The sequence below is a fragment of the Otolemur garnettii genome, unplaced genomic scaffold (assembly GCF_000181295.1).
Source record: "Otolemur garnettii isolate 467f Iridium unplaced genomic scaffold, OtoGar3 scaffold00055, whole genome shotgun sequence".
Taxonomy (NCBI): Eukaryota; Metazoa; Chordata; class Mammalia; order Primates; family Galagidae; genus Otolemur; species Otolemur garnettii.
The window spans coordinates 3,873,319-3,887,834 of record NW_003852450.1 but is presented as its reverse complement, the minus strand read 5'-3'; the positions used below and the strand labels follow the sequence as shown (position 1 = coordinate 3,887,834).

The following is a 14,516-nucleotide window of genomic DNA, read 5'->3' as shown; positions in this document are numbered from 1 at the left end:
AGGGGCTGGGGAAAGCAGGTGGAGCCTCTTTATGAAACATGTATTGAATATCTGTCCTCACTCCTCACTCTGTAGGTTTTCTTTGCTGATGTATTGCTTACAAAGCATGATAACATGTTTGTTGTCTCATTTAATCCTTGCAGCAACATGATGGGTATGAGCAGACTGTGAAAGTGACTCTCTAAGTTATCGCAATGTGCTCTGTGGAAAGAATGTGCCAGCCCAGCGAGGTTGTCTTTGTGGTGTCAAGGATGTGTGTGTGTGTGTGTGTGCTCTCCACTGTCCTGAACAGGACTACCAGATATGTCCTGGCAGGGGGCTGGCACCACCACAAAGACCATGCAGCTGGCTCTCCCTGCCCAGCTTCCGTGTTCTTTGAGTAACCTTCCCACTGAACTTTGGCTTCCCCTTGTATGAAATGGCCACTGGCAGTGAATGTGCTCACCAGTGAACCCAAGTGTCTGGTTGGTTTAATGCAGTTATGGTTTTCATTATCAATTAATTGGTATTTGAATCCATGCCTCTTCTTAAGTGTCATGAGTTTGCCCCTGAGCCTCCTGGGCCTATTGACAAAGTTTCTGAGCAGCAAAGTGAGGCCCAAACCCTGAATAGTGAAAAAGTCTCCAGGGTAGGATGGCCCACCATGTGAGGCCCTTTTGTCTGGCCAGCCAGCTCTCCTAGCCATCACCCTGTCTCTCCGATGGCTTTCCCGTTCACAGAGGACTGGCCACTGGACTGGGAAGCAGGGAAAGCCAGGGGTCCCTTGGTAGAGAAGGGATTGCTGTAGTGGCTTCAGCATGAAGGTACTACTAACCAGGGACTCTCCTGATGACAAAACAACAGTGCTCAGTGATTGCAGCCAGGGGTCACAAAGATTCACACTCTACAGGCCAGACGCAGAGGGTGATTCAGAATCCAGCTGGGGTTGCTTTGGAAGGTCACTGCACTTTTTACCCAAGCTTTTAGGCAGAGCGAGTCATCAGTCCTGCTGCAGTAGCTAACTGCCCAGCTGGCCAGAGTTTGGGTTAGTGCGGCCTGGAGCCTACATTCTGATCTTGGGGAGAGAGTGGTGAAGAGGAGAGAGGAACTGGTGCTCACTGGGGCTAGAATTCCAAAGATATGGCTGAACACTTCCATTAGGAAATGGGGGTTTTGGCCTCCTGGGCTGGGAAAATCCTAGCCGGCAGTGTCTGTTTATCTGGAAAGCTGAGTCAGACTGAAACCTATCTCCTAAAAAGCTCTGCTATTTCTAGAATTCCATCCGGTCAAATCTAGCCCCAGACTCCTTCCTCTGCTCTGGGGAATTCCTTTGGGAGGGGGGAAGGACAGAGGGGAGAGAATGGCCTTTTCCTAGACACTGAAACCTGAAATCTGAGTTTTTGTCCATTTATGGACTAGAAGCCCCCTCCCCCACCTGGGATGACTCATTCCCCCAGCTTGACCTAAATGCCCCTGGGAGAGAGGAAAGGGTGAAATAGAGAAGGTGGGATTAGCTCAGGGTGGGGGCTGGAGGTTGGAGACAGAAAGGAAGAGACAATTGAAACGGATGGGGAATTCCTCTGTGCAGAGAAGGCTAGGGGAGGATTTTAGAGCCCAAAGGAAGCAGAATGAGAAAGAGACAAATTTATCTCTGAGAGAAACTCAATGCCCAGCGGCATAGAATTCCTCTAGAGGCAGCAGCTCCTTAGAGGTAGGCTACTGCCTTAAATTCTTCAGCTTTAGTGTAATCACAGCCACTTGCTGTACTTGCAAAGATGCAGATTCCCTTGCCCTCCCAGGGCTATGCTCAGGCTTCCAGGCACCGTCAGAAAAGATTCTGAGGCTAGGCAGACACGGTGGCTCACACCTATAATCTTAGCACCACAGGAGGCCAGGGTGGGTGGATGCCTGAGTTCAGAAGTTCAAGACCAGCCTAAGCAAAAGAAACCAGACCCCATCTCTACCAAAACTAGAAAAACTAGCCAGGCATCATGGCAGATGCCTATAATCCCAGCTACTTGGGAGGCTGAGGCAGGAGGATCACTTTAGCCCAAGAATTTGAGGTTGCTGTGAGGTATGATGCCATAGTACTCTACCCAGGGTGACAGAGTGAGACTCTGTCTTTAAAAAAGAAAGAAAGAAAGAAAGATTTTGAAATACAGGAAGAGGACAGGGATCACTTTTCTCAGCCTGAGGCCTCTGCTATATACAGCAACCCACAACCCCACTGCAAGGGCTGATGTCAGAGGCAGAGCTCTCGCCTGAGGGTGACATCTCTAACATACATATAAAAGTGAAAGCCTTTGAAAATGTGCAGCCATGAAGTTTCAGAGCTGGAGTGTCTTGACAAGTCTTTTAATACACCCCTCTCATTGTACAGTGAGTACAGGTAAAGAAACTGTGTTTCAGGAAGATTAAACTACATGAAGGAAAATGTCCTCTTTCTCTGCCCCTCCTAAGAGAAAGCCCCTTGGTCTTCATCAGCAGTAAAAGCCAATCCCAACCAGGGAAAACTTGCCTCCCCATCTCAACACTACATATCTCCCTCTAAAATCATATGGCAAGCCTCCATAAGCAATCCATCAGCTTTGGAAAGAACTGCTTTCCTATTCACTACAATCCTACCATCTTTATAGCATAAAGGGACTTCACAGATCATATGGCCTGATGTTCCACCTGAAGCAGAAATTTCTTCTAGCAACCACTCCCAAAGCTCAGTCTCCAACTTAAATCCCTTAAACTCCAGATTCCTTATACCACTTATCTCTGGAGATCTAACTGCCCTAAGCTCCCCCAACACTTTTTCCATCCGTGTAAGTCTTCCCCATCCCAGCCAGTGGATACTCTGTCCTCCAAAGTTTTCATACTAAAAACTTGTTCTTGGTTCCCTTCTTTCTTTCAACTCCACATCTAATCCACATCTCTTGGCTCTACCTTCAAAACATCTCTGAAATCTGACAATTCCTTCTTTCACTGCTATAACTCTAGTCCAAATCCCATCACCTCTTTACCAGGTCCCCTTGCTTCCAACTTTGACCCTTCCATGCCTATTCTTGACAAGCAACTACAGAAATTTAAAAAAAAAGAAAAAAGTTCTAAATTAAGCCCGGTGCAGTGGTATACCTGTAGTCCCAGCTACACCAGACTGAGGCAGGAGGATCTTTTTAGCCCGGGAGTTGGAGGCTGCAGTGAGCCATGGTCACACCTGTGAATGGCCACTGCACTCCAGCCTGGGCAACAAAAAGAGACCTTGTCTCTAAAAAAAAACCAAAAACCGAAAAACAAGCAAATTCTAAGTTAGATCACATCATCACATTGTTCCTTTGGTCAAAATCTCCCAGTGGCTCCCCACTTCATTCTGAATAAAAGCCATAGCCCATATAATGGCTCTGAAGGCCCTATGTAATCTACTTTTCCCACCCCGTTCCCTCTTCTGACCGTGTCTTCTGGTACTCTCCCATTCACTTTACTCCATTCTCACTGGCTGTTCTAGCACTTGCCTGACCTGCTCCTGCCTTGAGGTCTTTGCACTGGTTGTTCCCACCACCTGAAATGCTGTCCCAGGTATCCACATGGGTAGTTCCTTCCACTGCAGGTCTTTGTTCAAAGGCAGGCTTCTCAGCAGGGCCTTCTTTGATCTTTGACCCATCCTTATTTAAATTTTTTTTTTTTTAGGATAACAGGATCACTCTGTCACCCTCTGTAGAGTGTCAGGGCATCATACCTCACAGCAATCTTGGGCTCAAGAGAGCCTCCTGCTTCAGCCTCACAAGTAGCAGGGACTATAGGCACCCACCACCATGTCTGGCTTATTTTTAGTAGAGAGGGGGGTCTCATTTTTGCTTCGACTGGTCTCAAACTCCTGACCTCAAGCAATCCATCCACCATGGCCTCTCAGAGCACTAGGATTACAGGCTTGAGCCACTGCCTGACCCTTATTTAAAAGTGTATTCTCTGCCTCCTGTATCCCTGAACCCTATCCTAATCATTAGCATTTTTCTAATACTTATGACTTCTAATATACTGTATAATTACATTGCTATACTTATTGTTTTGCTGTTTTCCTTTAGTAGAACAGAAGGGTTCTCCACATGGGTGGAGATTTTTATCAGTTTTATTCACAAATGTATCCCCAGACCCTAGAACAGTACACTCTGTAAGCATTCAGTAAATACTGAATGAGTGAGTGAATGAATGAATGAACATATGTATATGAGTGCCTTATTAAGCTAAACTCCCATCTTAGTTGCCTCCACCCATCTGTCCTGGCTGTGCTTTCTGAGCCATGGTCTATACAGCTATTCCCTTTTCCAGAAGACCACCCAGTCATCTATTATGTGATTCCCACCCATCCCCCTTCTCCTGCTTTAAAAATGCCCAGGCTCTTCAGCTAATCCTTTGTCCTGGGTCACCCTGGTCCTCTAGACCAGCTCAGGGCTGTCAGTCACTCTTCAGATTCTCACAATGCCCACTAGAAGCTCTGTTGGGTGTGTGCATTGTGCCTTGTGGGGGGGACTGCTGCTTCCCACACATCTGGATCCCTCTCTCCCCTTTCATTTACCGAGCCAGAGGAGGGCCCAAGGCAGCTGGTTGAATGAGATGGAGTGGGGAGTGAAGGGGTCATCAAGATGGTTGGGACAGGCTGACATGCCATTGGAGTTTTCCTCTCTCCAGGCGGAGAAGCCTTGGTGCTACCTAGTGGGTCTGTTTCCCTTCAAGGGCTGTGTGGACTTGACCCAGGAAAGGGCTGTGAACAGGGAGAGGATTCTGACCAAGACATTTCATGTCACTTCAGAAGGCCCTTTCCTGTTTCCCAAAGCTACCTCCCCCCTTGTTGTCTGGGTTATCTACATTCCGGAAGCGCTGATGTGGCACTAAATATTCCTGCAGCTCCAGCCTTCTCCCCCTGGGGCCCAGCGTCATCTCCCTGAGCCTGCTTTCTGGAATGTTTTTGGTATGAAGCATCCAGGCAGGTGAGGGGAGTGGCCCTGTACGATGGGATCCACAGACCCAGGCCTAGATCTTTTGTGGGCCAAGATAAGAGATAGTCTCTTCCCACTCAGCTTCTGGTTTCTCAGCAGGCTTCTTCTAAATGCACCCCCACCCTGCCCACCCTCCCACCTCCTGGCTTAGAAGAGGTTTTTTTAAAATTTTTTTTTTTGAGACAGTCTCTCTCTGTTGGCCTCAGCAAACTGCTGTGGTGTCACAGCTCACAGCAACCTCCAACTCTTGGGCCTAAGCAATTCTCTTGCCTCAGCCACCCCAGTAGCTGGGACTATAGGAGTCCACTGCAATGCCCAGCTGTTTTTTTTGTTGTAGTTGTCATTGTTGTTTTAGTAGGCCCAGGCCGGGTTCGAACCCACCAGCCGCGGTGTATGTGGCCAGCGCCCTAATGACGGACACCGAGCCTGGCTTAGAAAAGTTTAAGCTAATGGTTCATAGGAGGACAAAGGTCTTAGGACCCAAAATCTCTGTGTTCCCTCTGCTTTCCTGAACGTCCAACAACAGCCCTTGCTCAGATGGTGCTGATGGAAAGGGCTATGTGCTCCCTCTCTGCTTCCCTCCATTCCACGCCTCTGTTTTTGCCTAGTATAGGCCTTCCCTCTACTGTAACCTCCTTTCCTTTAGTCCCCACTTGCGGCTTCTCCCTGCTCCCTGTCAGACTTATATAGAGGGAGGGCATGTGGGGTGTTGGCATATTCCTTGTGCCTAGAATAAAGCCTGGCACATAACAGATGCTTAATAAATACTATTTGTTGTTCTGTTTACCTCCATTCTTTTACCCAATCCTCCAAACCCCATCTGGTTCAAATGAGTCCCCCCACGCCCTGAGATATGGCATCCACACACCTGGGTTTGGGGTCTAGTTTTCCCATTTGCTAGGAAGGCAGGTTACTTAATGTATTTGAGTCTCCCTTTCTCCTGTGAAATGAGCATGATGAAAAGAGCATCACACATAGCTGGGCGTTGTGGTGGGCACCTGTAATCCTAGCTACTTGGGAGGCTGAGGCAAGAGAATTGCTTTAAGCCCAAGAGTTGGAGGTTGCTGTGAGCTGTACCACTATGGCACTCTACCCAGGGCAACAGCTTGAGGCACTGTCTCAAAAGAAAAGAAAAGAGCACCACACAAAGAAGTCTTCCCTCAGCATTAAGTAATACACATAGGTGCCCAATACATAAGCACTTAATAAACAGTTGCCCCTATTAGCTCCCAAGTTGCAATTCTTTCCATCATAATTTCTCACTGAACTCAAGTTTTGCATACTACCTTGCTGCCCGCCCCCCCACCCCACCCCAACCCTAGGGCTAAGATCTTATTTGTTACCTCAGGGATGCAGCAATTAGCTCTGTCTTTCCATAGAGTTTAGCACACAATGGAGCTTGATTGTCTGAGTGGAAGGAATAAATGAGCGCTGCTAACTCCACAACTAAACTCTAAGCTTCTCGAGAAGCAGAAGACCTAACCCAGTACTTTTCTGGTGTTTACCGGAGTCTAGCCCAGAGTTCCAGAACTCAGTAGGACTCAAGAGACTACAGACCTGAATACAGCAAAGATGTGGCATAAACAATTTGTTTGCTTTCCCATCTTCTTCTTCTTTTTTTCCCCCATTGCTCTAGGTAGAGTGCCCTGGCTCATAGCTCACAGCAACTTCAAAGTCTAGGGCTCAAGGATCCTCTGCCCTCAGCCATCCAAGTAGCTGGGACTAGAGGCCCCCTCACAACGCCTGGTTAGTATTTTTTAATTTTCGGTAGAAATGGGGTCTCACTTTTGCTCAGGCTGGTCTCCAACTCCTGAGCAATCTACCTGCTTGGGCCTCCTAGAGGGCTAGGTCTACAGGTGTGAGTCTCCGAGTCCAACCTTGCTGTCCCATCTTGCCTCCACAGTTGCCTTGCCCACCTCTTCCCCCGGATTCAGTGACTGCCCTCCGGGTGCGGGGAGGGAAGGTCCAGTGCTCCACCAAGCAGGCCCCCATAGGTGGCAGAGGACTGGTACACTGTGGAGCAAGTAGCTGGACCTCGAGGGGGCACTGGCTAGAGATGGGGATGTTTGGAGGTCTGCGAATACCAAAGCGGGCCTGGTGGGGGCGGAAGCCTGCCAGAGGCTAGAGCCACCGGCTGCTGCGGGTACTTTGTCCTCATCCTCCCTTTCATCTTCAGCCTTCCGAGCCCCGGAGTTTCTCAATGGAGCAGGCGCGCGCGGAATGCTCTGCAGGGGGCTGAGGGGGCTGGTCTGGGGGGGTGGACATTCCAGGCATTCTTCGCTTCCTCTAGGAGTCAGGCTGCGGGGGCGGGGCGGAGCGGGGAGAAGCAGCCCAGCTCGGGAGAAGAGGGGATTTCTCAGGAGAGAGAGAATGAAGGCTGTAGGGCCGTCTTCAGGCGCGGGGGTGGGGCTGGCAGGGCTTCAAGCCGATGGGGGAGGGGATGGGAGAAGCCGGAGAGGGAAGGATTGGGGGTGGGACTGGATAATCTGCCAAATACAGTTCTTCCTTTAGAGCTGAAGGCAGAAAAAGCAAACTGGAACCTTGGGTCCAGGGCTTCCCCACCTGTGTGCTTAATAGGGTCTAGCCAGAACTACTGATGCAGGTGTAACGAGAAGCCTTGGGAAGCTAGGAGTGCAGGCTTATTTTGTTTCATTGATTAAGCAGTTTCTCGATTTCTCACACCCAACACCCCACTCTCATCCCGCAGCACAGGGAGAATGTGTATTAAGAGAAGATGCAGGCTCGGCGCCTATAGCTCAACCGGCTAAGGTGCCAGCCACGTACACCTAAGGTGGCGGGTTCGAATCCCCAGCCCGGACCCGCCAAACAACAATGACGGCTGCAACCAAAAAATAGCCGGGCGTTGTGGCGGGCGCCTGTGGTCCCAGCTACTTGGGAGGCGGAGGCAGGAGACTCGCTTGAGCCCAGGAGTTGGAGGTTGCTGTGAGCTGTAATGCCACGGCACTCTACCCAGGGGGACAGCTTGAGGCTCTGTCTCAAAAAAAAAAAGAGAAGATGCAAAGACTTTCATCCCACCCCCTCCCAAAGAGAACTACAGAGGCTGTTTCCCAATCACCATTCTGCTTTTAATGGGGGATTCTTTCTGGCCTCCGAGGAAGGGAGGAGGATCATTAGGTAGACAGGGGTGCAGTGAGGGGACCCAGAGGCCCATCTCCAGACAGTCCAATAGGACATGTGGGTTTGTAAAAAGATGCCCTCCCCATGACCAGTAGAAACCATTGCAAAAATATCTCTGTACACAAAACTTAGATGTCATAGTGGATTTTACCAGAACAAAGCATTCACATTATCGGAAACAGCAAGATTCACTTTTCATAAAACAGGCTTTTGAGAACCTAAAAATAAATACGGACATTCTAGGGTCCTGAAGGCCCAGAGAAATAGACAGATTCATAGTCTAGGGTAGACTTTAGGAGCAGCTTAGAGCAGAAGTTCTGAGTCTCTGAGGTCAAAGGTGGGGTCCAGAGGAGTCTGGGCCCCTTGAGATGAAGTTCATACAGCAGCCTGAGCCTTTTCAAGTCTTTTAGATTCATAGCAGCGATTCCAGGAAGCTTGGGCCCGGCTGGGAGGATGGGAAAGGGGAAAGAACCTTTGAGGAAACAGAAGTTGTGTCCTCTTACACCTAGGATAAGTAAGGAAAGGTTAACTCCAGACCATTCCCAGGATACCCAGGCACATTAGGGGGGCACAATCCAGTTGAAGCAGTTGGTGGGGATGGGAACATGTGTGAAGACAGGCCAGCCCACTTTGGCAGGGAATGGGTAGGGCAGGGGCTGCTCTGAAAGGCACCTTGTATGAAACTTATCCATGGCAATAAAGGACATAGGCACTGGAGCACACTTTCCAGGTCCCTGCAGCCCTACCATGTGTACAAGAAACAGGCAACCCAGGCTCTGCTGCTGGCCTGCCCCTTCCACTGTTTCTCTATTCCTTCCCCCTCTCTTATCTTCCTGGTTCAACAGGGCTGAAGATGCTGAACCCCTGAAGCACTCCACGTGCCTGCTTCCCATATCCAGCCCAGCCAGGGCTCTACTGCACACCACCTCAGCCTTCTGAGCTGGGATGCTGGGGCCTGGGACGCAGGGGAGAAGCATCTCCAGTTAGGGTGCAGCCAGCTGCATTTTAAAGCCTGCCCAAACCGGGGCAATCTGCCTCCCTCCTCAGCTGAGCTTTGAGCAGACCCCTAGTGCCTGTCGGTAGGCCTCAGTCACCTCCTGGCAGTCAGTCAGGGAAAAGCAGCTATCCCCCAGGGGGTCCTGCCGCCAGCGCCTCAGGCAGCTTCCAGGGCCCTCTGAGGGGGGCTCCTCAAGGCCCATGAGGTCGTCCACAGACACACAGCCCCGCAGTGGGGGCTCGGGGAGCCGTTCAGGCAAGTCCAGTTGGTCAAAGGACTCGGAGGACAGTATGCTGTCCTCACTTACAGCCCCTGTGGGACGGCTTGCCCGGGTAGGGGGGCGAGGTGAGGCCAGTTCATCCAAGGAGCCGAAGGTGGTAGGGGCTGTAAGCTCCAAGGCTGTTCGGGAGAATTTGCCGTTCAGTTTGAGAATGCCCTTGCGATGGAGGAGCAGCCCTGAGGCTTGGGGGGGCTTCTGTTCCACAGGGTCCCCACTCACAAACACGTCACCTGCATCCAGGAGTTCCCCAGACTCACTGGGTTCAGGAGAGGAGTAGTAGCCAGACTCACGCTGCCGGGACTTCTTGAGGATGCCCTTCTTGGGGGCCAGGGGGGCAGCCTGCCCAGGGATTGTGGGGAGTGGGCTGAGCTCCTGGGGGTCCTCCTTTGCCCCCTCTAAAGAGGTTAACGCCTTCTTCTTGAGAATGCCCTTTGGCAGCTTAAGGTTGCCTTTGCCAGTTCGAGTGGAAGTGTCATCAGCTGGGTCACCCTGGAAAGACTGGGCCATGTCATTCTCCCTGCGGGACTTCTTGAGTGAATGCTGGCGCTCCACACCAGGGGCCGTGCCTCCACCGCCTGGAGTATGCTGCTTGAAGAAGCTGCATACTTTGGCCCCATTCTCCAGGAGGGGGCGGGAGGAGCGCCGGAGCCAGTCAGCCATGGAAGCCCGGGCAGAGTCACTGCCAGGGTGCCCACCCTCACGCAGAGCTTCCTGCTCCCCTACACGGGTGGCATAGCCCCAGTTGACCCACCAATGACTGGCGACATCCTCCAGAGTGGCCCGGCGGGTGGGGTTCACCATTAATAGCCACCGGATCAGGCCACAGGCATCTGGAAGACAAAAGGCAGGGGCTTTAGTTTGGCAGCTCCAGGAATGGACACCCCATGGGCCCCCTCACTGACTTACCCCTGATTTGAGCTAAGATGCTGCTTACCCCTGGGTCAGATATAGCCACTCTGACCTAGGGCTCTACGTGCCATTTCCAGCCAGCTCCCCAGTCCAGCTTTCCTGGATTGCCTCTTTGTCTCATGACCCCTTAAGACTATGACCCTTCAGGAGCTCTTATGTGTATGTTAATGTGTATTCTCTTTGCCTCTGCTGAAACTCAATCTTCTGAGGGTAGAGACTGTGCTCAAGGGCAAACTAAGGCTGTCACATACTTCTTCCTGCCTTCTACCTCATAGTGAAAGTACAAAAAGGTTTCTGAGGATGAGAACAAAAACAAGAAATGAGACAGCTGTAGCAAAGCAGACCTAAGTTAGACCTTAGGCAGCACCTCCCAGATATTACCAAGCCTGCCCATGAGGGAAGGAAGAGACATCCCTCTTTCCTCAGAGGTCTTAGACACTGGAGAGATGACAGCGGAAGGTCCCCTAATCTTCTGCAGGTCGCAATGGAATGTGTCCTCTTCACTGCAGTGCCTGTGTTTACTTCCTCCCCTAGATAAGAACCCCCACACCTCCCACTCACCAGAGGGTTTGGGTGGCTCCTGGTAGGCCCCGTTGCTGATCTGTTTCACCAGTGTCTTATGGTCCTGCCCGTCAAAGGGCATGGTGCCATGCACCAGGATGTAGAGGAGAACACCCAGTGACCAGCTGTCCACCTGAGAGAGAGGGAGAGATAAGCAAGGATGCCCATATCCATACCTAGGGGTGCCAGCCTGACCTTCAACAGCAGGTAAGAAAAGGCACTTGCTGGACAACTCAGGTCAGCACATCTGAGGACCAGCCCCCTCTGGTACCCAAGGGCAATGAGGGGGACACTGCACAGGGACTGAGGCTCTTAGAAAGAGATGTAATCACAGCATAAGGGTAATAGCTCTTCTGGGCCAGGGTGGGTGGTTGTGGCGGATACCAACTCTATATCAAGGCTGGATTGGGCACGAGGAAAGGTAATGAGAGCAGGAAAGGTGAAGGTGTGAAGAACTAGACTAGGAGCCAGGTGGCCTGGATTCTAGTCCTAGTTTTGCTGCTACTAGCAAGTCACTACTTGAGGGGGGCCCTGAGTTTTGTGGTCTGAAAAAAGGAATAACTAGATAACCAGCCCATCTATCTCATGGGATCTGAAGTCCTAGGAAGTGACTAAGGCAAGTTGGCAGTGGAGGGCAGCCACTTACCTCCGGGCCGATGTATGGCTTCCCGTTGACGATCTCTGGTGAGGCGTAGAGAGGGCTCCCACAGAATGTCTGCAGGAATTTGCCTTGGTGGTACAGGTTGGAGAGGCCAAAGTCAGCGATCTGCAGGATTAGGGCAAGTGTGGACACAGTTCAGGCCAAGGTGTGGGTTATTCCACAGTTCTTGGCATACTCTTCTTCAGACCCTGGGGAATGCCAGGCCCCAATAGAAGGAAAGGGTCCCCATAACCCCTACCCCACACTGGGCACTTTCCACATAGCTCTAGTCCTGGAAGAGTGAGCACTGAGCAGGTATGCAGCTTAGGAGCACCCAGGCAGAGGTATGCAGGGGCTCCAGGATCCTCACGGTTCCCTGGGCACTTTTGCTCATGCTGCATCTCACCCCAGAGATCCTCTCTCCTGCCTGCCTCCAGCAAGCCCACCTGCCCTGGGAGGCTTTCTGCTGCCTTGAGATCTCCTCTTCCTACAAAGCCCGACAGTGGCGTATGGCTGCCAGGAGTCCCAGCCCCTCCGTGCTGCTGCCTCCCAGCCAGGCTCTGCATTCCCACACTGCCCTCCTTCCTCCACTTCTCCTGCAGCTGCTAGCCTGGGTGAGACCCTAGATGAAAGCTCAGTGGACACTTACTGGCTGAAAGGAGGGTCAGCCAGATTGAAGGGGATAGCCAACTTCTTATGCCAATGCATAGCCCTCAGGACCACCCATGAACAGAGGAGCCCTTCATAGCAAAGGGCTTATTCCTCTGCCCACACCTGAGCAGGAACTTGGCAGCAGGAACCTGGGGTTGGCCCAGAGTAGCTAAGAGTAGTTAAGAAGCAATAGTGGGGGCAGAGCAAGAGCTAGGCCTGTGGTAATACCCTGGAAGGGAACTTTTCACAGGACTGCCTGACACCAAGGGCCTGAAAGGTCCCACCCATCCTCTTGCTCCCTGGAGAGAGCCTTTCCCAGCTATCTGCAGTTAGAGGCTAAGGCCAATGACCTACTGCTCCCCACCCCATCAGAGGGTTATACGTGCCTGGGAAGGGGAGGGGCTGTGTATGAAACTCTGGCTCTTTCATTTATGGTTTTATTGACCTCTTATCAAGCAGTTACCAATAAAGCCCATAGTGAGGCCTATGATTGGTATAGATAGGAAAGTTCATGCCTGTCCTGGTTATGGGGTTTATTGGTTCCTCCGGTCAGCATCAAAGAGAGCCCCACCTACTCTGGGAATTGGCTGCTAAGGGAATGACTTAGCACTGGGACACCTCAGGGCACAGGTCAGGAGCCACAGGAGGAGACTATGCCTTGAGTTCAGGAAGATTCTGAAGAGGGTCAGAGGACAGTCACCCTCCAAGGTGTCTGCTAGGGGCTAGCCTCTTCCCTGCCTGAGCCAGCCCTTGCCATGGCCTCCTTCCTGAGATCTGAGCGTTTCCCACAAACCTGAGCTTCTCCTGATTGACCTAAATTTAACTCTTTAGGAATAGAAATCCAGCAGCAGAGAGAGGAAGCTGGTACTGAAGTGCTCGGTCAGTGGGGAAAGGTGCCACGTGGCCACCCAACTGTAGCAGATTAAAGCGTGCCTCTGCGTGTGCATGCAAGTGTGCACATGTGTAGGCGGGGAGAAGAAGTCTTGGCCTATACCAAGATTGTGAGCACAGCTGAGCCTAGATCTAAACTCTTGTCAGTTGTGTAATGTCAAACAAAAGACCACCAGTCTAGAAGTCAGAAGACCTTGGTTCTAGCCCAGGCTCAACTACTCACTAGCCGTGTGACCTTGTGCAAGTCGTCCTTCCTCTTGAGGCCTCCGTTCTCCATCCAGCAAATGAGGTGTTAGAATGGATGAGGTCCCTACCAGTACTAATATGTAAGTCTGATCTCTGCTCACTCCTTCAGGAACCCACTAAGAGCTTAGAGCTACATGGCTGGGGATGGTGCAGAAAAGCTAAGGTGGGGCAGGGAAGCTTGTGGAAATGAGAAGTGGGTGGGGCTCACCTTGATGTTTCCATTGGCATCTAGGAGGATGTTCTCCAACTTGAGATCCCGGTGAACAATTCCATTCTAACAGAAGGACAGAATAGAGTCAGGGGAAGGTCACCAGAGAAGGGAAGAGGATAAAGGGCCTAGTCTGGAAAGTAGGATAAACTCAAAGGGAGCCAACTGGGGTTCAGCACAAGTAGGCTGGGAATACCCATCTTTATTGGCTTATGGTGCAAGAAATCACAGCCCCTTCCATTCCTGGCTAAGAGATTCAGTCGGAGACACCAGTGTTTCCTTGTCTAAGAATCCAGAATCCAGTCTTGCCTCTTGTTTCTGCCTCTGTATCTGATCCTGGACACACTGTGGAATCTCTCTGGTCTAAACCAGGCCCAGAGAACCCCTAAACCACCCCCTCAGAAGATGGCTGGGGCAGATGGGTGCTCACCTGGTGGCAGTAATGAACGGCAGAGACGATTTGCCGGAAGAAATGCCGGGCATCATGTTCACTGAGCCGCTGCCGCTCACTTATGTAGTCATACAGGTCTCCCCGGCTGGCGTACTCCATGACGATCACGATCTTGCTGCTGTTCTCAAACACTGAACAGGGCAAGGTGGGGAATGTCAGGCCCTCCCCAAATCTGTTCTTTTTGGCCCTAAACCAGACAGGACCTCCTTCTAGAGATGTCTGCTAATCAGGCTGTGGGGAAAAGGCCTTTGAAGCTCCTTGCACCCCCAAGGAGGAATGAGATAAGGCTAAGGACACTACCTTGCCCTCCCCATCCTTGGAAAGGTTCTGAAAACTACTCTGGCTCTGTGCCCGTAGCTAAGTGGTTAGGGCACTGGCCATATACACTGGGGCTGGTGGGTTTGAACCTGGCCTGGGCCTGCTAAAACAAACAAACAAACAAAAAAAAACCACGACAATGACAACTACAACAACAACAAAAATAGCCGGTTGTTGTGGCAGGTGCCTGTAGTCCCAGCTACTTGGGAGGCTGAGACAAGAGAATTGCTTAAGCTCAAGAGTTGGAGGTTGCTGTGAGCTGTGA

At 51.3% G+C, this 14,516-nt stretch overlaps 1 protein-coding gene across 1 annotated transcript in view; it reads right to left on the bottom strand.

Annotated features, from left to right (window-relative positions):
- Positions 1-8,025: 8,025 nt before the first annotated feature.
- Positions 8,026-14,516, bottom strand: part of NUAK2 (NUAK family kinase 2) — a 19,614-nt gene continuing 13,123 nt past the window's right edge. Inside the window, exons 3-7 of the mRNA XM_003792232.3 lie at positions 13,913-14,064; positions 13,483-13,548; positions 11,493-11,612; positions 10,847-10,979; positions 8,026-10,206 (exon numbers count right to left, since the gene is read on the bottom strand). Of these exons, the coding sequence (XP_003792280.1) occupies positions 9,143-10,206; positions 10,847-10,979; positions 11,493-11,612; positions 13,483-13,548; positions 13,913-14,064 (1,535 nt within the window). The 3' untranslated portion in view covers positions 8,026-9,142. The remainder of the gene's footprint in view (positions 10,207-10,846; positions 10,980-11,492; positions 11,613-13,482; positions 13,549-13,912; positions 14,065-14,516) is intronic.